This window comes from Camelus dromedarius, chromosome 36 (assembly GCF_036321535.1).
Source record: "Camelus dromedarius isolate mCamDro1 chromosome 36, mCamDro1.pat, whole genome shotgun sequence".
Classification (NCBI taxonomy): Eukaryota; Metazoa; Chordata; class Mammalia; order Artiodactyla; family Camelidae; genus Camelus; species Camelus dromedarius.
Window position 1 is genome coordinate 5,823,947 of NC_087471.1, and position 21,244 is coordinate 5,845,190.

At 42.8% G+C, this 21,244-nt stretch overlaps 1 protein-coding gene, 1 long non-coding RNA gene and 1 pseudogene across 7 annotated transcripts in view; 1 reads left to right on the top strand and 2 right to left on the bottom strand.

The window, feature by feature from the left end:
- The window catches only part of LOC105102515 (tumor necrosis factor receptor superfamily member 10A), a 31,413-nt gene extending 15,819 nt beyond the window's left edge, over nt 1-15,594 (bottom strand). For 4 of the 6 annotated variants that reach the window (XM_064482474.1, XM_031442213.2, XM_031442214.2 and 1 more), the window contains exon 1: nt 3,478-3,771. In XM_064482474.1, the coding sequence (XP_064338544.1) occupies nt 3,478-3,639 (162 nt within the window). In that variant the 5' untranslated portion in view covers nt 3,640-3,771. Of the gene's footprint in view, nt 1-3,477; nt 3,772-15,147 lie in introns of those variants that run through there. The other 2 variants (XM_064482475.1, XM_031442212.2) reach the window with 2 other exon arrangements.
- On the top strand, nt 7,333-9,070 carry LOC105103064 (coiled-coil domain-containing protein 90B, mitochondrial-like; annotated as a pseudogene).
- Nucleotides 15,595-18,182: 2,588 nt separating the features above from the next.
- LOC135320053 (uncharacterized) lies at nt 18,183-21,222 on the bottom strand. The gene is made up of 2 exons (XR_010379194.1): nt 21,021-21,222; nt 18,183-19,418 (listed from the first exon to the last, which is right to left on the bottom strand). It is a non-coding gene; the product is annotated as an uncharacterized LOC135320053 (long non-coding RNA).
- Between the last annotated feature and the right edge of the window lie 22 nt (nt 21,223-21,244).

Genomic DNA, 21,244 nt, shown 5'->3' on the forward strand with positions numbered 1-21,244 from the left:
TCTAATGAAAGCATGAAAACTATACATTTTCATCTAAGCACCGTTTTAGCAGCATCCTACAAGTTTTGATGTGTCATATTTTTATTGTTATATTTTGGTGACTATTTTAAAATTCCCATTTTGATTTGTTTTTTGAACCATAAATAATTTTAAAGTATGTGGTTCATAATCAAAAATTTGGGGGCTTTATAGGTTTTTTTTTTAATTGCTTTCTAATTAAATTTCACCAAGTTAGAGAACATGCACACATCTGGTTCACTTTCCAATGGGCAAACAATTATCTTTAAAAGTGCTGATGTAGGGGAGGGTATAGCTCAGCGGTAGAGTGCATGCTTAGCATGCACAGGGTCCTGGGTTCAATCCCTAGTACCTCCACTAAAAAATTAATGAATAAAATAAATAAACCTAATTACCACCTCCACCTTCCAAAAAATAAATTAAAAAATAAAATAAAATAAAAGTCCTGGTGTGATCAATGCCCACCCAGGGAAAACTGGATCCCTGGTTTCAGGAACTTATAGATCTAGGCCATCCCTCAGCATGACATTGTTACCACTGACAGAAATAATGGAATTTAGACAAAGAACTTAAAACAGGTCATCTAAATCATATAAATATACCCACAGATATCAAAGAAAACATGAACATGATCAGGAGAGAGATGGAAGATATTAAAAAGGCTCAAATGAAACTTGTCAATATTAAAAAAATTCAGTATCTGTAATGAAAAATACTCTGGATGGAGTTAACAGCAGATTAGGTACTGCAGAAGATCAATGAACTTGAAGACAGAGCGATAGGAACTATCCAAAATGAAATATAAAGAGAAAATGAAGGAAAAAATGAACAGGTCCTAAATAATTAGCTCTGGACAATATCAAGGATTCCTACATAAATGCATTTGGGGTTCCATTAAAGAGAGATGACAAACTATTTGAAGAAATAATGGCCTAAATCTTCCAAGTTAGTTATAAACTATAAAGCCAAAGGTCAAAGAAATTGAACAAACCCCAATGTAAAGAAAACCACACTATTGTGGTTAATTTCATGTGTGATCTTTACCCCGTCAGTGTGGCCAAAATTTGGCTAAGCATTATTTCTGTGTGTGTGTGTGTGTGTGTGTGAGGTGTTTTTATATGAAATTAACATATGAATCAGTGGATTCAGTAAAGCAGGATGATGGGTGAACATCATCCAGTCCTTCGTGGGCCTGAATGGAACCGAAACGCAGGAAGGGAGAATTCAGCCCTGTCTGATCACTTAAGCTGGGGCATCCCTCTTCTACTGCTTTTGGTGCTTTTGATTCTCAGACCTTCTACCTGGACTAGAATCTACACATTGGTACCCCTGGTTCTTAGGCCTTCAAACTCGGCCTGAATTATTCCACCCACTTTCCTGGTTCTCTGGTCTACTGACAGCAGATGGTGAGATTTCTCAGCCAGCATAATTGGTGACCAGCCTCCTGGATGGATACCTTTCCTGCTCACTCTTCACACTGCACCTGTGCAAGGTGCTCACCAGACAGGACATCTGAAGTCATTGGATGCACTAGGCCTGAGGCCCTGCACTGCCATCACTGTCATCAGCTGCACCTTGGGTTCCTCCGTGACCCACTCCAGCATAGCCCTCCACCCTGTCCTTCAAAAGCTCCTGCCCCACCCAAGGGAGCTGACACCATGGTGCCAATATAAGCAGGTGGCAGCAACTGAGCGGGTAGGAGGATACCATGTACCCTGTGGCCCTCACAGCACCAGAAGACTGACACCAGCCCTGAGGATGTGATTTATCCTCCCACAGCCTCACACAGCGCCCACACAGCGCCTCCATTTCCACATGCCCTGGCAGACTTTCAGCTCCTCCCCTTTACATAAAGGAGCGGAAACCCAGAGTCCCCCAGAGCTGGAAGGGGCAGAGCTGGCCCGCTGTCTCCAGCTGCAGTCCTAGAACTCATATGGCCTGACTGAGCTTCTGAGCCTCTGAACCTCACAGTTCCCACTTCTAAAGAGAGAAACCTGAGGTGGAAGACCTAGAACAGAAATCGGGCCACATCACACATGCAGAGCAAGGACCTGGGTGAGGACCAAGCTCAGCTCTGGACCTCATCTGATGTCATCCTCCCAAGAGCCCGAGGACATGGGCCTCATCTCATGACAGGCAGGGCTGGGGGCAGTAACTGGTCCTGAGTGACACTATTCAAGTGCAGAGCTGGGACTGCAGTCCTCCCGCCCCCTCCCCTGCTGCCTAATCTAGGGTCTCTTGGTCATCTACTCTTAGTCTTAGAGATGTCATGGATCCTTGAAAATCTCCACGGGCACCGAGGAATCAAACCACAGCACTATGTGTCTGTCACATTTTGACTTCTTAGACTAGCAAAGGATTCAAGTTCAGTGTAGCAGGGGTGTAGGCAAACAGGCACACTTGTGGACTCTTGGTGTGAGTTAAAATGGTACAGTCTTCTTCTGACGGACAGTTCGTCATTACCTAAACAAAAGTATGAAATTATCTAACCCACTGACACCACAATTCCACTTCTAAGGAGTTACCCAATAGACAGTGCACATGGCTACCTGGGTACTTGACAGTGCCTACACCCACCCAGAGCCATCCATCAAATAGTATTCAAAATGGCCCTACCTATTACAAGCTGATATTTTAAAAACTAATTCTAAATTTTTTATGAATACAAAATATTATTGGTTTTCTGATTCTAGCACTAATTTCTTCAATGAAAACATACATTTCATGATTCCTGTAACCTTGTTTGGCTCTTTTTTTTTGAACAAAGAAACTTCGAAAAGAGCCTCCAACAATCTGGAAAAGCAGTGAAAGTGTGCGCATTTTTTTCAGTAATAAATGTCTTCAGGATGCACACCAAGACCCGGTAAATCGTACCCAGAGCCTCCAACCCGGCTTCCTAAAGTAAGTGGTGAGAATCTGGTTGAGTTTCTGCACAGCATATTGTGCCAGAACAGGAAGCAACTTTAAAGACTGCTCCCAAGCTTAAAAGATCTTTCAGGGGAAAGGAACTTTAAGGTGCTAAGGCAGCAGTGGGGGCAGGGGGGGAGGTGCCTACACAGTTCATCGATTTGAGTTTTAGAATTTAAACGTAGGGCATAATACTGTAAACTGACTATAACTCAATAAAATAAAACTTTAAAAAATTTAAATGTAGGGCAAAATGAAGAGAGAGAAAGAGTGAAGAGGATCTGGAAGGAGGAAAGGGCAAGAGAAAGAAAGAAAAGACGATCTCCCACTCTCTGAAGCTCGACGGGCCTGAGACCAGTCTGGAGGCCGGACCCCGCAAGGACCTGGAGCCAGAGCGCGGACTCGTCTTCTGGGCCGCGGTCGGTCCTTCCGGGCTCTTACCCCGACTTTGCCCGGGTGGGTCCTGCCCCGACATGCCCCATGATCGGGGCAGGACTCCCTCCCGGCCGCGAGGCGCGCCTTCCCGAGCCAAGACACGCAGCGGGGACTCACCAACAGCACGAAGCCCAAGACGGTGAAGATGAGAGCCCTGAGGCCAGGGGTGCGCCCGGCCTGGGCGCCCGAGAGGGCGGGTGCGCTCTGTCCCCGCTGCCCGGTGCGGTCGGGGAGCGCTCGCAGTCCCGGCCACTGCGGAGTGACCGCCTGCAGAGCCATCAGGAATCGGCAATGTCTTTCGTGGGGCACTGGATTGTCCCTGCCGCTTGGCAGATGCGCGGGACTGGAGTCTAAGGTCTACTGACCCAGCCTGCCACTACTTGAATACCTTGCGGTTGCGCTACTCGGGCGCACGAATGAGCAAATGCCTACTTTATACGGTCGGGTTTATGTAAACATTAGCCAGGTCTAGCCAATCACATGTGGCTCAGGAGCGGAGGCCCGCGAGGCCAATGGGGAGACTCCCGGCTCTGGCGACCGATACACCCCGGGATGCGGTTTCATTCAGTCGCGTTTGCGCCATTGGGAAACGGGGACAGGGCATGTCCCAAATACTCTATGGTGAGCAGGGTGGAGATTAAGTATCTGCTCAAAGTTCCTGTCTCTGCCCCCTTCCGGGAAAATGCCCCACCCATTCCTAAACTCTGAACTACCCCCAGCCTTCCAACTACTGCCTCCTGCTCACCCCCATCGCTACTCCTCCCCACTCTTCACTGATCAGGGCCCGCAGCAGGCCTGACGACACCGACTCCCAGGAAGGAGACCCCCGACGGTCCGCCGAGCGCGGGCAGCCCTGCGAGGCACAGAAGGGGTGCCCAGGACGTATTGTAGAGAGTGAACTGTCAACCATGAAGCCTTGAATTGTTAGAAAAATCAGCGGATTGTCAGATTGACCTGCACATTCCAGATTTAAGTGCTGGGAGAATGAACCAGACCCTGGAGACTTTTTGCCCTGGGCATATTCATGTAAGTGTGGGTTAATGATCAATTTACTATCGAATTACAAATAAGTATTTATTTAGAAGCAAAGGATGAACATCATATTTTCCTATTGTGAACTCCTTTTTAAGGACCTCAATTAATCAGTATATTAGCTTGGTTGTCTAAATTTACTTTTATCACTCTTATTTTATAAACCTGAAGTTCTACATGATAGAATATTTGGAGTCTGGTAAATAGCAACCCCCCTCTCTATGTAAGTGGCATCCAGGAGAAAGAAGGTGGCCTGGCTGTAACTATGTAGGTCAAACACTTTATTTTGTAGATGAGTATACCCAAGTCCTATTTTTAATCTTCATGATTCCATGGTAACAGGGCCCTGATTTCAAAAACTGGGGTCACCATTCACAGTCCAGTATTTCCTGTCACCAGGCTCAGAGACAGGTGTCTAAGTCACCCTGCACTGTCCCATCTCCCTAATTTGCCAGGGCCAAGTAGTTACCAACCCCCCAGCTCACTCCTCCAAGTTCCCATAGTCTTTCCCTATCCTCCCTCTCATCCTCCAGTATCTGCATTGAGCCTCTGATATCTGTGGGCTCTTGCCATGGACTCCACAGTGCTGTTTTCAAGCCAGAATCTCTCCCCTCTTCTTTGTTGGCCCTGGGCTTTCTACCCTACAGGGTGTATGAGCATTTGATGACACAATGCAGCTACAAATACTTGATTAAAAAAAAAAAGTTCTAGCAAAGTCTGTTACAGTACATGTCAGATTTAATGATACAAAATAAAGAGAAAGAAAAAGGAACGCTTATTATGAAAACCTCTCCCACTGAAAGGAGAAATCTCACTGGTGAGCCTGGTTCAAAAGAGAGTAAAATCATCCTCCATAAACAGAAAGGGGAAAAAAGCAAAAAAAAAAACCAAAAAACAAAAACCAGGCTCATAGTTCATGGTTGCAAGAGGTGGGGTGTGTGTATGTGAAATGGAGGACCTGTTTTGTTTAGTTTCATTTTTCAGTTTAAATAAATTGAATAATATTTTTAATTAAAGACTCTAAAAATATAGTCTTATTCTGAGTTACTGTGGATTAGGATTTCAACATACGAATTTTGGGGGGCACAATTCAGCCAGAAAGACACATAGGAAAAATATAAAATGGTCTAATATCCATATAAATGAGTAAATAAATAAAATAAAAAGGTACCTGACAACCTGTGCTCAAAAACAGTCTTGTCAATGTCCCACTAAATACCAAAAAGATGAAAAAGGAGTTCAGGATGGGATCTCTGTGCAGTAAATGATTTCATAGGGACAACTGGACAATTTGAATGGGGTCTGCTTTTGATATTAATTTTCTGATTTTGAAGGTTGTATTGTGGTTATGGGGGAGAATGTTCTTATTCATTGGAAATCCCCACTGAAGCATTAAGGGGATGATGTGCATTCTGTCCTTGGCTTGTTCTCAAAGGAATGTGTTTAGTATAGTTTTTGCAATTTTCTGTAATTTGAGATTTGTTTTAAGTTAGGAAGTTAAATTTTAAGAAGAAGGTTGAAACGGAAACAGCTTATGTTGAGCCCAGTGTGACTGGCTGGATCTAAACCAGGTAAAATGCAGCCTTCTTCCACATAAAATTCTTTCAAGAACGTGGAGACAGCTGTGCTAATGTGTGTCCCTCCACTCCTCCGTTTTCCAGACTGGGCTTTCTCTGAGTTCAGGCAATGGCTGTGTCTCCTTTTTCTGCTCACACAATCCTACTGCCTCCTATATTCCCTGACTTGCAACCTGTGACCTGCTAGATTCACTTATTAATTCTAGTGTTGTTCCCTGCAAATGCAGATGGTTCTATTTCTTCCTTCCTGGTCTTTATGCCTTTCTCTACTGACTCACAGCAATGTCCAGGGCCCGGAGTACAATCCTCAATAGACGGATCAGCATGAACACCCCTGGTCTTGGTCTCAGCCACTGAGGAAAAGCATTCAATATTTTACCACTTTAAATGATATTACCTGTAGTTCTTTTTATACATGAACTTTATCAGATTGAGGTAGGTCCCTTCTGTTCCTAATGTAATGACTTTATTTTTATCATGAATGAGTGTTAGATTTTGTCAAATGCTTCTTCTGCATTAGTTAACATGTCCATATAGTTTTTCTTCTTCACACTGTTAATATAGTGACTAACACTGATTAATTTTCATATGTTAATCCAACTGTTTTCCTGGAATAAAACCCAGGAATTGAATTCCTGGAATAAACTTGATCATGATACATTATCTTCTTTAAATATTATTGGGTTCAATTGGCTATTATTTAATTAAGGATTTTTTTAAAACAAAAAAAAGGATTTTTTGCATGTATATTTATAGTGGATATTCATCAGTATATATTTTTTGTAATGTCTTTGTCAAGTTTTGGTATCAAGGTTATGAAGAAGTGTTGCCTCATATTTTCTGAAAGAATTTGTATGATTGGTGTTATTTTTTCCATGAATATTTATAGAATTCATCAATGAAACTACACGAGCCTGCTTTTTCATTGTGGTAAGATTTTAGGTGATGAATTCCAATTCATAAATAGATATAGAATAAATCAGATTATCTTTTCATCTTGTGTCTGTTAGCTAAATAGGATTTTTCAAGGAATTTGTCAATTTTATTTAAGTTGTCAAAAGTATTGGCATAAAATTATTCATAAGATCTCCTTATTGTTCTTTTAATAGCTGCAGAATTTGTAGTAATATCCCACCATTAATTCTTGATATTGGTATTTTTGGTTGCTTTTTTTATTTTTAAATTTGGTCTATTAATTGTATTTTATTAATTGTATTGATCATTTCAGAGAGTCAGCTTTTGGTTTGTCAGTTCCTTTCATTGTTTGTATTCAATTTCATTGATTTCTACTCATATTATTATTTCCTTCCTATTATTTCTTTTGAGTTTAAGTTGGACTTATTTTATGGGTGATTAATGTGGACCTTCAGTTCACTGATTTGATAGCTTCTTCTTTTGTTCCGTTAACAATTTTACTGAGTTATAATTTACATATTACACAATTCATCCCTTTAAAGTGCACAGTTCCACCGATTTAAACTCTTAATGGCCCCTGGCTTTCTGTCGGGACCTGACTGTTGAGCTGTACACCTCGTTGCCAGAGAACGGGCGCCTGAAATTTCTCAAACAAGACTTAGCTTTCCTAGGGCGGTAACGGCCTGCAGAGTTGGGAAGGGGCGGGAGGAGAAGCGGAGCCGCTCTGAACCGTGCTAGGGAAATGTGGGTCCGTGTGTGAAGAGGCCCGGCTTTGCAGGACCGCGGTGCGAGCCTGCACCGGAAGGTGTTCCTGTGACAGGCCGGAAACTACATTTCCCAGCATCCTCGCGGTGCCAGAACTACCTTGCCCGGAAGCTTGTGCGCGCTATCCATCTAGCCTTTCGCCCCCTCCGGCCGCCGGAAAACCGAGGACACACGGAGTCGCCGGGTTTGGCGGCTCCTGGGTTCCAAAGGCAGTGGGGGCCGCTGGGCTTCAACTCCCCGCGGGCGTTTCTCGCCTGTCCTGCGGAGAGACTTTTTCACCACCACAACCAAGGAAGGATATGATATGAGGCAAGTGGACATAACTGCTTTAGGACAAAGGAAATTAAATTTTGATACCCATGTATTGGTTCAGGACTTGGAAACTCATGGATTTGACAAACACAAGAAGAAACAACTGTATCAGCATTAACCATTTTATCAAATATCAGCTTGGATACTATCTATAAAGGAGATAGACACTCAAGCTCAACAGGAAATAACCGTACAACAGCTAATGACTCATTTGGACTCCATCAGGAAAGACATGGTCATCCTAGAGAAAAGTGAATTTGCAAATCTGAGAGCAGAGAACCAGAAAATGAAAATTGAATTAGAACAAGTTAAGCAACAACTGATAGATGAAACTAGTCGAATCAGAGCAGATAATAAACTGGATATCAACCTGGAAAGGAGCAGAGTCACAGATATGATCAAGAAAAGAAACTTATGGAAGCAACCACAGAATTTATCAGAAAAGATACCACAACCAGAAGTATTATTTCAGGGACTGGTAACACAATTGACACTGAAATTGCTTCTTTAAAAATGCCGATGGAGTCTGAGAAGCTTGAGACAATTTGTTATCTTGCAGCCTCAGTGTTTACTTGCCTGGCAATAGCACAGGGATTTTATAGACTCTGGAAATAACAGGGAAACTACTATATTATGCTCCTACTCCTACTGCTGACTTATTAAAACACTGTGGATTTACTTTGAACATCGAAAGTTGCAGCAGAAACAGTAGAAGATTATTTAAAGTATATATGACTGAAAGGAAGTGTTTAAGAATGGGAAGTTATTTTGTCTTTTTTTTTTATATACGTCTTTATTATGCTGAAAAGATGCCATTTAAAACCTGACTGATTTGAGATAGAAGGGCCTTTTGTCTTTATCCTTTTGATAGCTCGAACCAGAGTTTTCTTTTGTTTGCTTAAACAACTGTCAATCATATAAGATTTATTTGGTATCTGCTGCAAATTTGAAAACTATTCCCAAGCCTACATACTTGTTACTGTATTCCGTTTTCCTGCAAACTATCGCACAACTTCCTTTTTATATAAAGTACTATTATAACAAAGTTGTTTGCATTTTTAAGAGCAACTTATCATATAGCTGGAGTTGATTTTTTTTTTGTAATGAACTAAAACAATAAATTTTAAAATAATGTGTGCCCTAAAAAAAAAATAAAAATAAAGTGCACAGTTCCATTGTTCTTAGTGTATTCATAGAGTTGTACAACCATCACTAAAATCAATTTTTGAACATTGTCATCACCCAGTAAAGAAACTTCATACTTAATAGCAGTCACTCCCCATTTCCTCCAACCCCCTATTCTTTTAATAGAGAGTTTTCAATTGAAAGCTACACATTTGACTCTAAGCACTGCTTCAACAGCATTCCACAAATTTCCATGTGGTATATATTTATTATTATTTATTTTAAATATAAAAGAATTCTACTTTGATTTCGTAGAAGAACCATAGATGATTTGGAAATATGTTAATTAATATTCAAATTTGGGGGGTTTATTCCTCGATATCACTGTTGACTGACTAGCCATGTAATTTCACTGAAGCCAGAGAATATAGTCTATATGATTTTGTTCCTTTTAAACTTATTCAGACTTTTTTATTGTCCAGAATGTGGTCTATTTGGTAAGTACCATGTTCATCAAAGAAGAATGGGTCTTATTAGACATTGCAAGTGTGTTCTGTGAATGTCAGTTAAGTCAAGGTGGTTGATACTGTTACTACCGTTTTCATCTAATGGTTCTATCAGCTGCTGAGAAAGGGGTGATAAGATCTCCCTTTAATTTCATCAATTTTTGCTTCATGTATTTTAAAGCTCTAAAAAAAAAGCTCTATTATCAGGCACATAAAATTTATGATTAAGATGTCTTTCCTGATGATTTGACACTTTTAACACTACAAATGGTGTTTTAAAAAAAAATCTTTGGTAATATTAAGTGAAAACTTGAAATTTACTCCATGGTGCCTATGGACGTGCCATCCTCAGCATGACATTCAGTTATGTCTCTTTTGTCCCCAACCTGCTGGTCATATTTCCCACCATCCACATAAACACCCTCTAGAACAGGACGAGGACGTCACAGCATTAGTGCAGGTGTCTTAGAATCCATGCCACCCACGCATTAAGGGGATGCATGTCTGCAGCCTCCTGAGCAGCTCTGTGCAGGGCCTGTGGGCGGTGGGGACAAGACATGGCCCTTCACCACCTAGGACAGTTCTGGCCACAGAGAGCTGAGATACAGAGTCCCCCAAGGTCACCAATGTGAAAGAGCCTAGAGGGGCAGTGAGACAGAGGTGACAATGCCACAGGTGGCAGGGACACTGGTGGACATGGAAGGAAAAGTCCACATGGACAGAATCAGAGACAAGAATGAAGTACTGGGGGAGGGGTGATATGGGGGAGGGGAGGGGCCTTCCTAGTGTGGGGTCAGTCCTCTCCGCCTGAGGGACCCAGGGTGCTGCCAAGATCAGAGGCTTTGTTGCCCCACAGACTTGTGTGTGTGTATGTGTGTATGTGTGTGTGTGACAGACAGAAAGAGACAGAGAGACAGAAAAGGAGCTAGACAGAGGGCCGCCCTGGACACAAAATAGAGAAGGAAACAAGAAAGCAGGAAGGTGTGTTCAGTTCAGACCTGTGCGGAGGCTGCAGACCCTGCCCCACCCAGAGATGAGTCATGAGTGGGGATTTCCTTCCTTTGCTCCCCACCTCTCTTTCCACACGTGATGCAGCTCTGGACTGTTATAGAGTCAAGTGTGAGCTTCACTCTATTTCCTGATAAGAGTCAATGAAACAACGTTCCTCTCCTCCCCAGGACATTCACACCCTAAAATCTACACCTGTTACTCTTTTTTTTTTTAAATTGAAAGATGTTTAAAATTCGATAGTGGTTTAGAACTTTCAAAAGTTTTACATACATGATTTCATATAATCCCATAACCCTTTTCTCCACCCACCCCTACACTGCCCCTCCCTGCTTCCCTCTCCTCACTAGTAACCACTAGTTTGTTCTCTATATCCATGAGTCTGCTTCTTTTTTGTTTTATTCATTAGTTTGTTGTATCTTTTAGATTCCACATGTAATACCATACAGTGTTTGTCTTTCACTCTTAACCTGAGCTGTTGGGACATAGCATCAGACTTGTTCTCAAGGTCTTCCTGTGTTTTGAGTTCTGCTTCTGAAGTTTTTGTGGTTTTGAGTGGTTGACTATTTCAGACTCAAAAATACAGCTAGGTTAACAATACTGCCATCAACTTCCTAGTTCAGGGAAGCCACTAAATAGTTTCAAAATTCTGAGAAAGCCCCTTCTCTTCTTCTCTAAACACATTTATCATTCTTGAGGTAAGGGGTTGCATTTAATGGCATCACAGAGAGACCCCTCCAGCAGTGACCCAGTGCTAGGGGAATGCAGGCCCGGTGATTAGACAGCAGAAACTCAGAGGCTGCTCATGGCCCTGGACCAGCCCCCTCCACCAAGTGAACTTTCGGTGTCTCACACTGCTCAGCTGAAAACAAGGACAAATAAGGGCTCCTACATAGTTTGGTGAACACAGCTTGGCATATGGTAAGTGCTGTATTTCAGCACGGGCTGGAAAGAGTGTAATCATCTCCCACGGTGCTAATATTAACTAAAACCACATCCTCCAGGCCAACAATACTACAACCTGAGGTCTTGCACTCCATGGCCTCACGTCTGCCAGAGAAAAATGACATTCACAGCTGCCTGTGAATCACGGCCTCTGAGGACAGTAGGAGAGGGGAGCCGAGAGTGGTGAGATTTCCTGCCTCCCTCATGCTACCTTGTTTTATTACTTAGATGCCTGCTCTCATTTCCTCCACCAGACTGTGAGCTCCCAGGAGCAGGAGAAACACAAAGTCATTTGTTTCCCTCCCCCAGGGCGCAGACTCTCCCAGAGTGAAGGGCTCATCAACTACTAGGTGGGTGAATAACAGCCCCTCCCCAGGACACCGAGGAGGGGAGACTAGGGTTGTCGTCAGCGTCCTGCCTAGGGACTGTTTCCAGGCTTCAGCTCAGGGAGGGACCAGAGGGAGCCCTGTGGCCTCTGTTGAGGGGACAGAGAGGAGTTCCTGGAGGCTGAATGCAGGGCAGAGAACTGGAGAAGAAAAGCTGCCCAGAGAGGGCTCTGGAGATGTGCAGAGGGGCCCATCCAGGGTCTGGGTGAGTGCTGATCTGTGCAAGCATGGGAGGGACCCACCCTAGGCTGAGAAGAGACCTTGGGAAATGAGCAGGCTGGATGAGGATGGAGGCTCGCCCGGGGTTGGGAATTGTTCATGCTCCCATTAACCAGAATGGACAGACTGCAAAATATGGGCGCTGGCTAGTTTTCAGAAGTTCACTGCAAGTCTTAGTAGTTAAGTAAATTAGCCCTAATATAAGGCAGCAATAGGCCAGGCATAAAGTTTAAAAGCTAACCTAGGAGATCAAACCAACACTCAAATTAGGTAACTGTGCACCAGATCAATATCCATCGCATTAAAGGAACACAACAAAATACACAAGAATTCAATTCACATTTTCTATCATCTAATAAAAAATTGCTAAGCATGAAAAGAAGCAGGGAAATGTCCCGTATAATCAGGACAATAATCCATCAATAAAAACCATTCAGAAATAGAGATAATGGAATTAATAGACAAAGGTAATGGGATTAATAGACAAAGAGATCACGACTTGGATACTATAAATCTTACAAATATACTAAAGGATGTAAAAGAAAACGTGAACAACACCAAGAGAGAAATGGAAGGTATCAAACAGACCCACATGGGAATTCTAGAAACTAAAAAGATTATAGTATCTGAAATGAAAAATACACTGGATGGCATTAACAGCAGATTAGTTACTGCAAAAGATCAATGAACTGAATAGAGAGAAATACGAGTTATCTAAAATGAAATGTAGAGAGATGACAACGGGGAAAAAGGGAATACTGTCAGTTAGCTCTGGATGGTATCAAGCACTCTGTCATCTGTGTAATGAAACACGAACTAAGAGCAAGGACTGACAAGATATTTGAATAAATAATACCTAAAAATCTTACCAGGAGGATATAAACTCTAAACCCAAAGATGCAAGAAATCCAACAGATCTCACCCAGAAGCAGCACACCAAGGCAAACCATAATCAAATCACTGCAAACCAGTGTGAAAGAAAAAAAAATTTTTTTCCATATTTTAACAGCTTTATTGAGGGATATTTTATATATCATGAAGTTCACCCATTTAAAATGTACAAATCAGTGACTTTTAGTAATTTTACTGAGTGGCCCAACCATCAGCATAAATCAGTTGTAGAATATTTTCATCTTCCCTATAAGATCCCTCCTGACCACTTACATTCTACTGCCAGTGCCAGGAAACTACTCTACTTTTTGATTCTATAAATTTTCCTTTAGGAATATTGCATATAAGTAGAATCACATAAATGTGGTCTCTGTGTCTAGATTATCTTACCTAATGTTTTTTGAAGTTCATCTATGATACAGCATGTGTCATGAGTTAATTTTTTTTTTATTACTGAATTGTATTCTATTATATAGGGACCACATTTTGCCTATCCCACAGGTGATTCCAGTTGTTTACTGTTAGGAGTAATGTTACTATGGATATATATTTGCAAGTCTTTGTGTGCACACGTGTTTTCATTTCCCTTGAGTAAAACACATTCTAATGTAGTTGCGCCATTTTACATTCCCACCAGCATGCATAATTCCCGTTTCTCTGCATTTTCCCCACATGTTTAAATGCCTGCCATTAATTGTATTTATGTAAAGCCTCTCTTCACTGGACTATAAGCTTTTTGAGGACAGGGCTTCTACATTGTGTTTCTTTTCCTCTAAGGAACCTAGAAATAGAGCATTGTAGTTAAGCACCTGACTTTTAAGCTCGGCGAGCCCTGATTTCAAAGTCTGATTCTGCCACTTATAAAAAAAAAAATCTTGAAGGCAGCCAGAGAAGACACACTACCTACCTACAGTGAAGCAGGAGGGAGAGGCAGCAAATGTCCCCTAGACACCAAAGCAGGACAAGGCAGAGCAGGGACAAGGCCCCCAGCCAGAGCCTGCTCCCCGCCCCCCCCTTGACAAAATATTGGGGCCAAAAGCATACATTGGAGGGGTGGTCAGCTATTCATGCACGTCATGGGAAACTCAGAAGTCTTTAAAGACTTTCGTCTTTATATTTTACTTTGAAAGTCATTTCCCTTCTTCTCAGTTGCTCTCTAGAGCTGAGTCCCAGGCCAGACACTAGTCCTCTGTGAGCTGCCGTCCTCATCTGTAAACTGTAATCATCTCCCCTCCCCTAGGTGTCCCTACCTCTCTCAGGTGCTCGGATAGGAATGACAGGAGGTGCTATTTCCAGGCCAAATACAACTTTAGGATTTTTGTAACCTTGTTGTGTGTGGCCGGGTGAGGGGGCAGGGGTGGGGATGGGGTGGGGTTGTTGTTGTTTGTGTAAGACGTAAGAGTAACTGGCTGGAGCCTCAATCAACCTGGACCAAGTGTACACATATTTCTGTAAAGAGTTTTTTCAGGGTGTACCACCTTACCAGTTTCAATCTCAAAATAGAAATCAAAATAAGAGCTTCACACCCCTGCTCTCCTCAAGACAGAGCCCCTGGGGCCCCCGTATGATTATTGGTTTACCCTGTGAGCCTGGTAAGTTGCGGTGGAAGAAAGTTCCCGGAAGGAATCTGGCAAATTGCTCACAGCCAGAAAGGGATGCTGAATGAAAGGGATGGTAGAGAAATTCCTTTTTTGTAAAACTCTATGGGAAGAATAGATGCAATGAGCATGTTTTAGAATTTAAACAGAGGTATAAAAAAGGGAGGGAACGGAAGCGAAGGGGAGAGGAGGAAGGGAAGGAGGGGAGAGGAGGGGGGAGGGAAAGTAAGTTAAGGAGAGGGAAAGTCAGGGCCACATCGAGGCTTGCTGGGGAGCTTTCAATTCCTCTTAGTTGTTTCTGGAATTTACTTCTGGGGCAGCCGGACCGGGAGGCGGAGCGCGGGCTCTTCCTCTCCTCCCCGGTCCGTCCCGCCGGACCCTGGAACCGGGGCAAGCCCCAGGCGACCCTGGCAGGCACCTCGCCGTGTCCCCTAACCCCCACCCCTCGCCGCCCCATCCCGGCCACGAGGCGCGCCTTCCTGAGCCAGGACCCGCAGGGGATGCTCACCGACAGCACAACACCCAAGATGACGAGGATGAGAGCCCTGGGGCCGAGGAGCCGAAGCCTGGGGCCGGAGGCGGCCAGTCCGCTCTGTCCCCGCTGCCCAGTGCGGTCGAGGAGCGCTCGCTGTCCCGGCCACCGCGGGGTGACAGCCCACAGAGCCATCAGGAATCGGCAGTATCTTTCGTGAGGCTGCAGACTGCCAGTTGCCGGGGTCCGCGGCAACTACTGTCCGTACATGTTGCTTTCCCTTGTTAGAATGAAAGGAGCGGGTGGCCCCGCCTTGTCTTACTTAGGCTGGTATTGTGCAATCAGTGCCAGGAGTTACGAAGCTTCATCTTCCTCTGAGCTGGGAAATTAACCCATCGTTGGCATTCAAGACCCTTCCTGAATCAGACCCCTTCCCAGGGCCAGGCCCCCCTCCCCTCCAGCTACCTCGCGTCCTCTACTACTGCCTTCCGCCCACCCTCAGCCTCTGCCCCCTCCCGCCCTCACTGATTCAGAATCACTTTGCCGCTCTGTTTCAGTGTCACACTTCCGAGTCTGAAGCTTGAGCTTAGCATCGCAGTAGCCAGGTGCCTGGCCGGAGCCTTCATTCAATGAACGGGTGGGTGAACGGAATGAATGTCACTGAGACAGCGATCGGTGGGTCTGAATTCAAGTCTCCAGTAGTTTTCCGACCTCCCCCATCACCACCTCTGGTGTTCCAGTAATTCCAGGTCCATTATCTGTCTTTCACATTCAGGCCTTCATGCTATCTCAACCCTACTGCTCTTGCAGTCAGGCAAGCTGGAGGAAGCCACTTCAGCCTTTCTTCCTGCTTTTCCTTCCCTGTAGATTCTTTAAAGCCCTTGGGAAATAGAATTGCTGGAGACTAATGGGCACATGAAACCAAATGGGCCAAGACAGGGTCCCCACGTGGGTCCCATACTTCCTACACACCTAGCGCTCTGCTGGGCCCACTGGAGGGAATCCAGTATTTGGAAAGCCACACAAGGCTTGGCCCTGCTCACAGGACGACTGAAGGGCTGGGGAGTAGGTAGGAGAGAAGGGAACCCAGGGAGCCTCCACCCCTTGTATCAGGGTTGGTGGCTGGGGTAGTAGGAGTTAAAGTTCATTTTTCCCCATTCATTTATCCAGTTGTTCCAGCATCATTTATTGAATTGAATAATCTTCCTACCTTAATTGAAATTCAATTGACCATATGTATGTTCTACTTCTGGACTCTGTATTCTGTTTCATGGATCTATTATCTGTCCATCTTCATGCCAATACCACATTGTCTTGATTACCGTAGCTTTACTGTCAGTCTTGAAATCAGGCAGTTTAGATCCTGTAACTTTTTTTCTCCCCAAAATGTTTATATTTCCGTATAAGTTTTATATAAATTAAAACATTCTGTTTAAAAAATCCTGTAGGAATTGGCATTGCATTCAATGTGATCAGTGAGAACATTTAACAGTATTGAGTCTTCTAATCCACGAGATAGTTTTCTTTCAGATCTTTCTTACCTAACCTAGACAATATTTTGTAAGCTTTCTAAGTACAGGTTGTACACAACTTTTGTAAATGTATCTGATGCTATTGTCAATGGAATTGGTTTAGATTTTTTTTTCAAATTGTTTTTCTGCTGCTACACAGAAATACAATGGATTTTTGTGCATTGACCTCATATCCTATGATATTGCTAAATTTCTGTATTTCTAGTTTGTTGTTTTATAGATTGTTTAGGATTTTCTACATCAGCAATCATATTGTCTATAACTGAAAGCGGTCTTCGTTCTTCTTTTATTTGTCTTTCTTGCTTCATCGCCCTGGCTAGGATTTCCAGTACAATGTTAAATAGAAATGGTGAAAATAGACATGCTTGTCTTACTCTTAATCTTGAAGAGGAAGCACCCAACATATCAGTATTCCATATGCGGTTAGTTGTAGCATTTTCATGGATACCCTTCATCAGATTAAGTTCCCTTCTGTTCCTAGTTTGATATAAATTTTTATCATGAATGAGTGTTGAACTTTGTCAAATGATATTTTCCTGCATCTATTGAGATGATCATATGGCTTTTCTCCTTTATTAAAATGATGAATCAAATTGATGGACTTTAATATGTTAAACCAACCTTGCATTTCTGGGCTAAATTTCACTTGCTATAATGGATTATCCTTTTCACATATTGCTAGATTTGATTTGCCAAGACTTTGGGTCTGTATTCATGAGGGATATTAGTCTATAATTTTCTCTTTCTGTGATGTCTTCATAAGGTTTAGGTATCAGCATTTTGCTAGTCTTATACAATAAGCTCAATTTTCTTGAGAGTTGTATAAGATTGGTATTACTTCTTTCATAAATGTTTGATAGCATTGACCAGAGACACCACCTGGACCTGAAGGTTATTTGTTGTTGTTTTGTTTGGGGGGGGGGGGTATGTGTGTGTAGGCTTTGAAAATGAAGTCAAATCCTTTAATAGATACTGTGTTATTCAGATTTTCTGCTTCTTTATGTGTGATGTTTTGCACTACATATGAGAAAATTTCAGCCATTTTTTGCTCATTTGTTCAGCCATTTCTTCTCAGTCTCCAATTCCAAACATATTGCATGATATTGTCCCAAAGGTCACCAAGACTGTTTCTTATTTTCCTTCAATTCTTTTTACCTCTCCTTTCCAGATTCAATGTCTGGATTGAATCTCTCTCTTCAAGTTTACGCATTCTTTCTTCTCCAATGTTCAAACTCTGTTAATAATGTTCAAGTGAATTTTTTATATGAGATAATGGAATTTTCAGTGCCAAAATTTCTTTTTGGTTCTTGTTTTATAGGTATTACTTCTATGCTGAGATAGCCTATCTTCCATTCATTTTGAAAATATTTTCTATAGACCCAATATAAATTTTAAAGCTCCCTAAAAGAGATTCTATTATGAATCAGAGTTAAAAACAACTGGAAAGGCATAAACTTTACCTGAAAGGCAAAGATATGTAATGGGAAGTATCAATAGCAATAGCAGACAATGTTAAAATGATTTTTAGCCTCGGCATACTTAATTTTATAAATATTTATTGAGCACTGATTATGTTAGCAGGCATAATGTATACAAAGATTAAAATATGCAGAGTGTGAAATTTATACTCACTGGTACTTTTCTACTGACCCCCAACTCAACCTCCTGCCACAAATATCATAGTCTCACTCATAAATGCTTTAGATGTATCTTCAAGGTGTACTTTTAATAAAACGTAAGCAACATATCATTGCCCTCAATTTGCTAATATCATCAAATATCCAGTTAATACTGAAAGTATCTAATTATCATAGATGAGTTTTTATGATTGTGTAAACTGGACCCAAATCAAATCCAATAAACACTGCACATTAAAAGTCTTTGTTGCCTTCTTTTTTTTTTTTTTTTTGAGGAAACAAGGTCATGAATTCTGGTAGAATTCCCCAGACTGAGTTTTGCTAACTGCAACCTCAGTTTTCACTTAACATCTTCCTCTACCTTCTGATTTTTTTTTTTTTTTTTTACCTCCATTGGATCTAATGGCTTGATCAGACTCAGGTTCAATTTTTTGACAAAAATACTTCATAGGTGTGTCTGTGATAATCCTATCACATGACTTTCAGACGCATGTAATGTCTGATTGTCTTTCTTTTTGTGATGTTAAGACTAATTAGCAGCTGGGGTCAAACTGATCCATCCGTTCCAAAATGCCAGGGGTGCTGTGTTAGATGGGGTGTTCACACGAGGCCTTTCTGAGCAAGTGACTTTTAAGTCGTGAGCTAAGGATGAAAAAGAGTCAGTCTCGCAGAACAGAGGAGTGTAGTGGTTGGCAGCCGGGCCGTGTGAAGGACTTTGCCATATACCGGGTCCATATACCGGGTCGCCCCTCTCAGGATCAGCAGGGCTTTCTTTCCATTCTCCACCACTCCCAGCAGCTATTCCAATCTCCAAAAGATGAAGGCAGAGAACCGTGCACCCAGAGGCATCACGAACCCAGTGGCACTTTCAGATCCAGGGGGCCACAGGTGTGTAAATCTGCTCTCCTGAAAAATGCTTAGGAAGCAGGACTATTTTGACTCAGACTCAGAGACCTAAGTGAAAAAACAACCTGGTCTCTCTTGAGACACAAAACAAACCAGCCATTTTACTGGGCATGACAGCACGACAGAAATGTGCCTTCTGAGGGTACAACTTATTTGCTCAAATTACATACTCTTCTTCTTTTCTGGAATGTTTTCCACCAGACTCAAAATAGTCGTGGTTCAGCTGTCTCCTCTGTAAAATGGAGAAAGAACCAAAACTTATCTCACAGGGTTGTGTCAAAGCTTGGTCTTTGTTTTCAAAGCTAGATGCTAGTTAAAGTGGTCAGGACGGATTTAATCAGTGATCTACTACTGTAACAGGGTCCAGGGCGCAGTGAACTTAACTTCCGTTTGTACAGAGGTTTCTGGGCTCTTTAAAGGGAGTATGAGGGGCAGGGAAGAGGGTGAGTCCATCTCAACACAGTCAGGGCAGTGAAAAACTACAGAAACCGGGAAGGGAGGGTTGGTCCCTGTGAAACTCATTTGGGTTTGCCAACTAGGGCTTATCCTCTCCCACAGAGGCTGGGAGACGCAGGCCCAGGTGTTGGCCAGAATAAAAGTAAATTTTTTTGACAAACTTAAGTTTTTTCAGGCAGGTGCTTTAAGGCGAGCTAGGGTCATCCTTGGGATATGCCTTGAGCTGTTAGACACTATGTTAGTGTTTGCGTCTTTATAGGCCAAAGTTGACAGGCCTAGTCAAGAAGAGGCCTCAGAGGAGCCCATCTAGAGTGTGGTCAAAGAGAGAATTTTTGTCAGTTGTTATGAGTATTATGTGAGATACTGACTTTGAAAGCTGGAGGAATATAACACAACAGATCAAAACCAACTGACACATTCATTCATGTAATAACCTAGCATATCCCTTCCCCTTCTTCAAAACATTTACTAAAATTCTTCCTTACACTGAGTTCCAACTACTAAACATCCTGCCATTCAGTGGTAACACCTACTATATTATGTGCTAGGTGTTTTACATACATCATAACATTTCCTTCAGACAACCCTATTAGGAAATATTATTTTACAAAAGAGGCTCAGAAAGTTTAGGTACTTGATCAAGGTCACACAGCCAGTGAGTGGCAGAGACCAAATTTATATTTAACTCTGATGACTGTTACCTGGGTCCATCAAACAAGAAACTCCTTCCACTTTTTAAATGGTTCAATGAAAAAGAAAACCAGTGTATTCTTGACACATTGGGTATGTTCGTTGCTCATACGATTTTGTGTGTGTGTGAAAATCTGACAAGAGTCTAAGATATTAGAAGGCAAGGGTCAAGTTACGCACTTTTCAGTTTATGAAATATGTGCCATAGATATTTAAGCCCTTGCACCTGCCCTCAGGGAACGAGGGAACAGGACACAGAAAAGTAAATGCTAAACTGTCCAGTCCAAGAAACAGATTAACAAAGACTCAGGACAGTCGGAGACCGTTTCAAGGCAGATTAGAATTGGGCTCCATCTTAAGCGATCCGTAGGATATTGAAACTGAGAAGGAAATAGAGGGACACTCCAGGGCAGAAGGTGGAGAGCAAGAGCAGTAGAAGCTTACATTTCCCTTAAAGTCGGTGTATAGACTGCCACAGAGCATGAGTGACCCACAGTTTTGTTGATCCGCTGACATTATACTAAAAGGAAGTTAACTTGGAAGTTTTCATGTCTGAAGTAAGAACTCCTGGTCGAGCAGCGCTAAACGGTGATCCACGTGTGCAATCCTGGTGCCTCTGGCGCCCCCTAGTGGGACTTCCCTCTCCTACTATCTGAAACCACCCCAGGTTTGAGGTACAATCGCTTACCTTTCTATAATGCTCGGCCAATTCCATGATTCCTGAGGGGACGCGACGCCCACCACCCGCTGCGCAGGCGCGACGTCCTCCTTTCCGCACAAAGGCTGCGGGAGGCGGGGTCGGCGCAAGCGCTCTGAGTTGCTTCGAAAATAGGGTCACCATCCTGCCTCCTGGCACAGGCAGGGCGGCAGACACATGCGCTGTGAGGACGCACGGGACTTATTTCACGCGGT